The 10,714-nt window shown below is 41.2% G+C and overlaps 1 protein-coding gene across 1 annotated transcript; it reads right to left on the bottom strand.

Moving 5' to 3' along the window:
- Positions 1–8,352: 8,352 nt before the first annotated feature.
- On the bottom strand, positions 8,353–8,870 carry LOC115760037. The gene has a single exon (XM_030701205.1). The coding sequence runs from the start codon at positions 8,709–8,711 to the stop codon at positions 8,403–8,405; it is 309 nt and encodes a 102-aa protein (XP_030557065.1). The 5' UTR covers positions 8,712–8,870; the 3' UTR covers positions 8,353–8,402.
- Positions 8,871–10,714: the final 1,844 nt, after the last annotated feature.

The following is a 10,714-nucleotide window of genomic DNA, read 5'->3' on the forward strand; positions in this document are numbered from 1 at the left end:
GTTTCCGATAATCGATAACTTGCTCCGTTTCCAAGCAATCGATAAAAATCGATATCGATATCCTGTTTTTTGTGCAATTTTGGTAAATAATAAGAGCTAGAGTTACCAAATTTGACATAAAGCTTCTTAAATAGAATATATATATGCATTTGATGTTGGAAGAAGAGGGTTCAGGGTATCCCCCAGTTGGGAGCTCCCGACTAGAACCTCTTACTTGTTTTGAATACTGCTTGTATTATTTTAAAAATATTTAAGGTTGTTGTATTTTTTTACTCTTTTGACTATATTTCGAAATGCATGAGTCGTCAAATATTTATTGGCCAATAATTCCAGTTAATATTAAAAGGGCGCAATTGCTGCGCCAATTTGTTGGCCAGTGCTTGGACAGCTCTTGCACTTGAGAGCTGCAATTGTTGTTGTTGTTGTATTTATTTATTTATATTGTATTTATCGGGCCGACACAAGTTGGCATCATTAAGTGCGCTCGCCATTCTCTATTAGCCGACAAATTCTTGGCCTTCCCTGTCGGCGGCGGCGGCGGTAGTGGGGGGGGGGGGTGTCAGGTGGGCTACAGATAATGCTTGTAGCACAATCTAAATGGCCGTCTCGGGCACACCTTAGAATTCGAGTGTGTTACAATTTGAAGTTGTCGACAATGGCAACGGGTGTTGTTCTTGTTGTTGCTGTTGCTGCTGTTGCTGCTGCTGCTGACCAACTGCAGGCAGCAACAGCAGCAAATTGTGAAAGTATCTGAGGCGCTGGCATCCCATGTGCCACACGACGTATGCTTAATTACAAACAAGCAGGGAAACAATGCCAGCAACAGCAACAAGAGGAGCAGAGTCTTTAAAGGCTGCGGCTTGGATGCTGCCTGCCCAGCGCGCTCTTGTGTTTGCTGCTGCTGCCTGTGAAGATTAGTCGCAGTGGGTCGCACATTTCGTTTCGCAATCGATTGCAACATGCAACAGCAACAGCAGCAACAACAACAGCAACAAAAACAACAGCAGCAGCAGCAGCAATAAATGCAGCAGCAACACACGAAACGAATGTGGCAAGCAAAGACTGTGTCTGCTCTAAAAAACATTGGAAAACTAGTTTAGGTGGGGACCAATGGATATTCTTTTACTGCTATTTTTTTTTGCAACTGCAACTGCAACAGCGACGCGCCGCGGCATTCTAATGGCCGCCCAATATGACTAAGCACACTCATCGCACTCCTGCGTCCAACGTGTATGCAAATCGAAACCAGTTTAAGCAGCAACAACTGCCGCAGCAGCAGCAGCAAAAACATATAGCAAAATATGGGTCGAGATCTGAAAATGCAGCTGATCGAATTTTTGCATTAGGCGCAGCAGCAGCAGCGGCAGCAACTGCCATCCGGCCAGCAGCAACTGTGCCCAAGCTGCCTGGCTGCCTGGCTGCCTGGCTGATTATCTGCCTAGGAAGGCATGCCAGCAACAACAGCAACAACTGCAGCGAAAATCGAATGCTATCTATATCTAACGAAGCAGGGCCATATAGCCAACATTTTGCTATTAGCCAAAGAAATATACAACACACACACACACACACACACACACACACACACACACACACACACACACACACACACATGCGCGCCACAAGAGGCAAGTATCTGTATCTATGGCTTGGTCCAAGCGAACGCAGCAAACGTAACGTATAATCTAAGAGGCACAAAATCAAGAGTGTGGCAGCCCAGGCAGCTGCTGCCTGATGAAATGCATTGTAAGCCGCCGCCGCCAACAACAACAGCAACAACAACAACAGCAACAACACGCCTTGGCGCGTACGTGGCGTTGTCGGGGCGGACGTTGCCGCTGCTGCTGCTGCTGCTGCTGCTGCTGAGGCCGTCCCGTCGAATCTGCTCGGTGGTGGCCCACAGGCCACTCAACTCGCCATCGTTGTTGTCGTTGAAGAAAAATCTACATTTGTCCAAAATACCACAACTCCGACTGCAACTGCAGCGACTGCAACAGCGGCGACTGCGCTGTTGCATAAAAGCAACGCTCCAAATTGCCAACTGAGCGATCCAGTTTAAATTGCAATTGCTCGTTAATGGGCACTAAAACGTGCCGGTGTCGATGTGAATGTGTGTGCCCCATTCGTGCCCCGTTCGGCTCCGCATCGGTTTCTGTTACTGTTGCTGTTTCTGTTTGGTTTTATAGCCAGCCGCGTCGTACGCGTCGTATGCGCAACGACAACGAGCCGCAGACAGCGCGCAGCACTCATACGCACAGTTGTTGGCCTGCGGCGGCGATGGCAGCTCTAATGATGGCGAGGCAGTAACACTATTAGCGCTGGCGTTTGGCGTTTATGGCTATTTTATGAACTCTACAAAATTGGAGACTTTTTCAAATATCTTCAGGCTGCTTAACATGCGTGTTTATGGCAATGCAACTGCTTTATTAACATATGATAAAATAGCAAATAAGAAATTCTACAGAAGTGGAGTCAGATGTCAAACTTGTCTTTGTATACATGCGATTGAAGTTTATGTATTAAGCGTCGATTGTGGAGACTTTTATCTTTATACACCACACTTTATACACCAAAAGTGGAGTTCTGATAGAAATTTATGGCAATACAACTGTTTAATTAACTTATTAATGACATAACAGAGCAATTCTCCAAAAGTGGAGACTTTCAAAAGCTGTTAAACTGCACTTTATATACATATTATAGAAACTTATGAAACTTATGTAATAAGAAATTATCTTAATTGTTTAAGCATTGATTTATAAAACTCTCCAATTATGTAGAGTTGCCAAAAATGATCAAATACTATACATTTTTTGCGTGCATTAAGCTACTTTACGCAACACAGTCAATTTATAGCTTCATCTATAACTCTACAATATTGTAGAGTTTTTGAATAACTCAACAATTGACATGATTTTCTTACGGCTTACCTTAATAATGATGGCAATCAATGCAGCCCTATAAAAATCATGATCCCAAAGCTAACTGTACCGCATTTGTCGCATCTAAGCGATTGTCGACAATAACTTGGAGCATGACAACATATTTCACAATTACGAAACAATACCGCCCACCACTAAATACAGATACCCGGCAGCTCTTCAGGCTGCACGCCGAACAATAGAACCATATCCGAGGGCCCCCAACTGTCACAGCCAAAGCAGACGAATAGGCGTAGACGCCAGACCAGAATCGAGACGCGGCGCGACGCGACGCGGCCTACTGCGGCGGCATGCCAAGCACACAGATGCAGAGACAGCTAGAGATACTGATGCAAATGCAGATACAGATGCAAATAGAGCTATGTGGCTGCCAGAATCAAACCAGATCAAAGCCTATGGCAATAATTATGAAAGCACTCGTCGTCGAAATGCGGTTCGTGCCTTAATAAACTCCGCAAGCGGCCGCGTATTGAAAATTTTCAATAATAATCAAGCAAAAAGCAACAACAACAACAACAACAACAACAAGAGCTATTAAATTTTATATATATAATCGTGTGTATATTGGAGAAATAACAACTTTGGATGGATGGCGTTATACGTATTATTGATTTAAACATCAAGATAAATTACATTGGACTCTGCCTTAGACCAAGACGCAGAGCCAGCAGATCGCATTAGAAGGCGTATTACATTTATATACATATATAATACACTCAAAGAAAAACTCAATTTTAAAGTTGATAAAAGGAACTTGAGTTGTTTAAATTTGAAGTTCTTTTATTGAACTTAAATAAGATTAAGTTAAGCATAAACGAATTTTGATAAAAGTTTATTATAAGTTGGCTCAGCATCGAGCACTCAATCAATCTTATTCAATCTTAAATAATACTAAATCAGGCATAAACCAATTTCGATTAAAATATAAATGAATAGTGTGCAAGTCTTAAGTTAAAATAATGCAAACAAGCATTTCCAGACTTGAAATAAGTATTAAAAATACTTAAGTCAAACATTTCTAATGCAACTTGTATATAGACATTTTTGACTTTAAGTAGAATTTTGTTGTTAGGCTAAAAAATTTAACAGCATTCTTTATTTCATATTATAAAATTTTAAAGATTTCTCAATGGAAGATTTTTGCTCATAGGCTGAGAAAATTCAAGCTCGACAAACTTAAACTAAGTACAAAATTTAGAAAATTTGCATTTAGGCAAAATAGGCTTAAGATGTTGCATGATTAACTTTTTAGTTTTGTCTCAAGCTAAGACATTTGGAGCTTGAATTAAGCACAGAAATGTTGGTATGTATTTTCTGCGAGTGCATTTTGTCGCACCGCAACAGCTCTTTGAACAGTAACGACTTTTTGGCTGACTGCCGTTGTTGTAATTGTAGATAATTGTTGTTGTTGTTGCAGTTGTTGCAGTTGTTGCAGTTGCAGCTGCCTTTTTGTGTTTTTCTTCTTTTTTTTTTTTACAGGCGCTACAAATTTCCAAACCCCACCAGGCACATTTGCGCCAGCGCACGATCCCAAAACCCCTCCCGCCCCTCCCAAAAAAAAAGGAGAAACAAAAACGTAAGCAAACGTACAACCGGCAATTGTAACATCAACATGAGATGTGCCTGGGCACATTTAAGCAGGCAGCTCCAGCCCGTGCCCCAATGCGCAATCCCCCCAAAAAAAAAAAACGAAGCTAAAGCCAGAGCCCGTGCCTGGCTCTGGGTCCGGGGCTAGCTCCTTGACTTGTCGCTCGCTCCAAAACGTCGAATGCGTCTAATTTCTTGAAGTTGCTTTTGGGGCTGCGCAGAGACGCCACCAAATGCTGAATGTCGTGCCACGTACCCCGTGCCCCCTTGCTACCCATTCCCAGACGTCGCCCCGTTGTCGTTTAAATCGTACCACCACAGGCGACATAAAAATAATGAAGTGTGCGGGTGTGGTCGACTCGCTCTTAGCTGGCCCGGCTGTCTGTCTGTCTGTCCGTCCGTCCGTCGGACTGTCAGTTAGTCTCGGCTCTGCTGTGGTCTGGTCTGGTCTGCTGCTTTGGGGCTGACTGGCGATCTGTTGCCTGTTGCGACTGTTGCCAAAGACGTCGAAGCCAACGAGACGTTTGCAGATTGCTGAATCGTGTTTAGCCCAGCGGTGCGCTTGCCATCAAACCCAATAAACATTTCGTCTAGAACTCGGTCCGACTACTGAACATGTTTCAAGTCCAGTTTACGAGTAAGCTTCTAGGTAACCGAAGTATATATTATACCTTAAAAGATTTTTGTTTAATTAAAAAGCAAATTTGGTGGCATAAAATAGCTGAGCACATCAATTTCTAACCCTTTGCAATTATTATCAGATATATATATTTTCTTAGATTTAATTGAAGTGGAATAATTTCCTGGATTATAAGTCTGTGTCTTCAGCTTCTGCTCTTTCTTTAGTGATGCTCAAATAGAACTTCGAGAGGCAAAAAGTGTTTAATATTCTTAAATATTATTGATCAATTTGGAAGCACGATTTCGTTTACCCTTCATTTTGTTCATAGTTTATAATTATAAGAAATATATATATATATATACATACATATATTTATATGACTTGTTTCTCTTGCTTACTTTTAGGGATCAACGTTTTCTCATTACAATTTACATTATGTACTTATTATTATGATTATATCTCATAATATTTTAATTAATATTCTAGTTTTTTTTTAGTATTTTAATAAGCACGAAGTTGGCTGTAATTTTACTTTTCATTATCGTTTGCGTTTCTAACGTTATTTCCAAATTATTATAATTATTTTTTGATTAATTTTATTATTTTTAAAAGTGAGCACTCAGCATGAAGCTTGGGGTTCGAGTCGAGTGCCAAAGGCTGACGTGATTTATAATTTTATTTCAATGCATTTCAAATATAATATACCTATTATTCTTATATCTAATTATATGCTAATTACTTTGTATTAGATTGATGAGCACTGAACACGAGGTTTAGGGCTCGTATATGCCGAAGGCTGACCCGAAATATCATTTCAATACGACTTGTATTTTTAGCACATTTAAATATATATATATATTTTTATATATTACATTTTGATATCTTCTAACAACCATTTTAATTATTTATATATATTTAAATATTTTGAATATTGACGTATATTATACGTAATTAATTAACTTATGTATTTAGTTTTCATTATTTTAATATTCACTAATTTATTAATGAATAGACACCATAATAATATTCTATTAATAAGATTGACTAATACTTGGTTTTAACCATTTAATAGCCCATCCATACTAATTCGAGCAGCAACTCGGTGCTCACCTGGGTCCAGGTGTGCTGCAGGGCGTCAAGAACTTGTCTGGAAATGTGTTCGCTGTGTTATTTGCCCACAAGACGTGAACACACGCCCAACGACTGCTAGAAGTATAACGGTATCCAAGGTTGTGCTACGTTTAAAATGTAATTGTTCGACTTAAAGATCGGCAACAACAACAACAACAACAACAACAACAACAACAACAGCAACAACAACAATTGCAACAACATGAAGAACAACTGTAACGACAAGTTTTGGCTCAGTCTCTAATCAAATACGCGAGCGAATACCAGTCGAAAGGCAGCTCGCAGCTACCCACCTATAAAAGCCCCATGTGCAGATACAGATACATTTGTATCTATAGCTCATGCATATAAATATATATATATATAGATAGATAGATATATGGATAGACACACCAACACAATGCCAAGACAAGCGCCGCACTCGCCGATTTCTGACTGACTTTGAGCTCCGTGCGGGAAATTTTCACTTGAATATTCGACACACTTACCAGGTGAGGCCAGGCGGGTCGGGGCAGGGGGGTGGGGGGGTAGCGGGGCGGGGCAGGCGACTGGAGCCGGCGCACAGCTGGACGCCTTGGCGCAGGACTGTCTGACGGTCGGGCAGTCTTTATTTTGTTGCATGCCCTGTAAACATTGCGAAATGGATGAACAAGACGCAGAGTTGGAGCAGCTGCGTGTCCCAAAATGATATACTATATATATTCCTGATCAGCATCAAGGTTGTGAGTCCATTTAGACGGACATATCTTGTATTTCACGAGCTTATCCGATTTCCTTTGAGCTGTCGATAAGATATTAAGGTTTGCAAGCTAATGATAGGAATCGATAAGAATTGATAATCGATAAATCGATTTTTGGTCTTTTAAGCATATCTCGAGAATTATAAAAACTAGAGACACCAACTTTAGCATGTATTACATCGTAAGGTGTACACTTTGCTCTATACATATCTTTTTTAGATACCTCACACCCAATATAAAAGACGATCGTCTTAAGAGGAAATTAGGCATAGAGTTTTGGTTGTAGGTATGCGCACATATCTGTTAGTCAACAACAAGCTCTGCAAATAGCTTCAAGATCGAACAGCTAAGACGTGAGTTACTCGGGATTGTATTGTATGGACACAGGAGTGCTGGCTACAGGGTAGCTACTAGTCGGGCACACCCGACTAGATCACTCTTACTTGTTTTATATTTTGTTATTCGTTTTAGGGAGGGGCAACGTGGCAATTCTGGAGGCTATGCATCATCATCATCAACAGCATGGCAACATGTTGCAACAATATGCAAGCGCTCTGCATGCATAAAATATTATGCAACACGAGGCGCACAGACAACAGACACAACAGACTAGACGACACTTGGCTGTCTATTTCACAGCTGTTGTCTCTCTTGTTGTTGTTGTCTCTGTTGTTGTTGCTGTTGCTGTTGGCCGGCTGTTGACAGCATTTAGGTCTAATTGAATTGGCATTGCCTGTTCGAATGTTACGTCGTAATCCTGGCTTTAAGAACGCTTTGCTCCCATTTAAGCAAAGCCCATAAATCTGCCGCGCACAGCTTGAGTTATGGCAGGGCGGGCGGGCGTGCGGTCGGTCGGCCAGTTGATCTGGCAGTGTTGCGAAATGCGCCAAGTAGCGCCGCGAAAATCTTGAAAATAATAAAATGACTAGTGCCAGGGCACGATCAAGACCAACTGCTGCCGCCGACTGCTGCTGCTGCTGCAGTAACAATGGAACGGTTGGCAGTTGCTAGATCGGTCGCCTTCACAGTAGTCAGCATTGGGGCGTCTGCAGTTCAACGTTCAAGTGGCATGGTACGCCCTAGAAAAATGAATTGATTCGATTGTTTCGACTTGGCTCCATTCTTTGATTTTTTCCTCTTCTGGTTTTTCTCATTGTTTGCCGCGCGACTTTTTTATCCGCCGAAATCAGAGTCACCCGCGCCCTCAAAAAAGAAATACTAAAAACTGATGATACAATCGCGTTTTTGACTTTGAAAAGTCAGCCAGGCTGCCGCGGCAGCAGCTCGTCTAGAGTCCATTGTTCAATAGCTGCACTCGAAACAAATTTTGTGGCACTTGGCAGCCGAGTTTTATATTCAAGCTTAATTTAATGAATTTTTTTAACAGCAGAAGAAATCATCGTAGCCGGGCTTCAATTGCAGCTGATACTGGCCAAACTGTGGCAGTTCGCTGCCCTTGGGCGTCTCCTGCTGCAGCCAGGACATCATCTGCTCGAGCTTCTCCTGGGTGCCCTCCAGCTCGCCGCTGACCGCGTAGCCACATTGCGTATACGTCATGTAGCCGCGCACATTTAGCTCGTTGGCCTTTTGGGCGGCACGCGGCATCAGGGCCTTGACGTCCGGCAGGAAGAGCTTGTAGGATACCCTGTAAACTGCAATCGGTTCGCTCAGCTCGTAACGCAACGACATGTTTATTGTATATGAAATGGTTAGCGAATAGGCGTAGAAATATTGCCGGCTTTTAATGCAAAACTAGTCTGTTCGTTTACTGAGTTGGTATTGAAATAAATTTTCAAATATTTCAATACCAATTCAATAAACCTGACAACAAATTAACTGACTGCTAATATTTTGCCATTAGTACTGGTTCAGCTAGCCCTTTCGACAAGTCAACTATTCACATAGCAAAATATGTCAAGTTATAAGCTTTTAATCGTCTGAGAAATCTCAATAATGCAAGATTTAAGTGTTTGATAAAACTTCATAATGCCTAAATCTAGAATTTCACGTTTTACAATACTGTTTATTACACTTTTATTATTTAGAATTGTTTGTCAACGGGCGTTTTCCAACACTGTTAACTAACAGTTTAATTTTCATCATGTTGGAATCTGCTTAATATGTTAATTTGAATACTATTTGATAATAATTTAATATTTATTTATTAAAAAAATATACAAAATTTTGGTTTCATCATTTTGTTTATTAAAAAAAAAACAAATTATAAATTATTCAAAGGGAACATCTTTTGAGCTTTTAAGCATTTTACAACACTTAACAAATAATATGCTTCTGATTACAGAGAACTTAGTTGACTTTGACAAACAATTTTATAAAAACAGTGTTGAGTACTGAATCGTTGATGAGATCCAAATACTTGCAAAACTAAAATAAATTTATATTTGATATAAATTTAATGAAAAGCTGAAAGATGTCCGATTCAAGTTCTTTCTCCTCATTTGACAGCGAGAACTATCTGAAAGTGGTCACAGAAAAGGTGCTCACTGAGAAGAAACCTACGGATGAAGCCAAAGGGAAGTGCTCTTCCAGGCAGCCGGATCCTGCTGAGAGCTGCTCTTCAAGCACGGAAAAGGATGAAAATATTGCGTTCTGTGTGTGCCAGGTGTGCCGGGAACGCCGAAAGATGGCCATCGGCAGGGATACCGTATTCAAGGTGGAATTCCAGCTGCACCACTTGGATTCCAACGAACGCGAATTTCTCAAGGAACTGACAGATCGTTGCCGCAAAGCGAATGTCTCCGGCTATATAATATTTACCTATGGACGCGAGGATGCCACCGGCCTGATGGAGGGCGCCATCAAGGACATCAACAAGGTCAAGGATTGGCTGGAAATGAACAACAAATACATACCCGAGCCCATAAGCGAGAACATCTACATCTCCTGGTACATGATTGCCCGGGAGCCCACCAAACTGATCTTCGACGAGCGCACAAACCCGCCAAAGCCGCACACCGTGTCCTCAGACTTTGGTTCCAGCGACTAGTTGCGCCTCTTTCGCGCAGTGTACTGCAGCCCGACTCGTGCTGCCAACAGCATGTACCATTGTTCAACACTATTTGTGCCTCAATCTCTTAATTAAATATGCGACTAACTGGCAGCCAAAGCCGAGCCCGAGCTGCAACCAACAAAAATTAATCAAGAACTAATGCCAAATTCGGCAAGCCGAATATTAAATGCTCTTTAAGAATGTGGCTTCGAGACTCCGAGCCAACCCTGCCTATTGTTTGTATATTATTTATTAATATACTTCGATATGATATGGATCTGCAAATCAGTCGAAAAAACCTCTTAGCGCAGCCCCAAAAGCTGAGCTTGATTAACTAAAATATCTAAAAAGCAACCTTCTAAGGAAAGTATTTTATATCTATTTCTACTACTTATACAAGAGTCTACATGCCAAATGTCCTGTCCCTAGCTTCAAATATCGATAACCATAACAGGGTTATCGATATTTTGAAGCAAATTTGACGCGCGGGGGGCAATGAAACGAGCTACGTTCAAAATATCTAGACTCTAGATGCCAGAGTTCTCGAGATTCCGAGTTCTATGAAAAAGAACAGACTGAAGGACTTGGCTATGCCAACTCGACTGTTGATATAGATATTTTTTTAGAGACTTCTCCGTCTGTGTGTTACATATTTCATGACAAAATTATAATACCCTGTTTT

This window comes from Drosophila novamexicana, unplaced genomic scaffold (genome assembly GCF_003285875.2).
Source record: "Drosophila novamexicana strain 15010-1031.04,08,12 unplaced genomic scaffold, DnovRS2.1 tig00000387-arrow-pilon, whole genome shotgun sequence".
Classification (NCBI taxonomy): Eukaryota; Metazoa; Arthropoda; class Insecta; order Diptera; family Drosophilidae; genus Drosophila; species Drosophila novamexicana.

Coding starts and splice junctions, on each gene's coding strand:
- LOC115760037 (XM_030701205.1), bottom strand. CDS start 8,711: ATGTCGTTGCGTTACGAGCTGAGCGAACCGATTGCAGTTTACAGGGTA.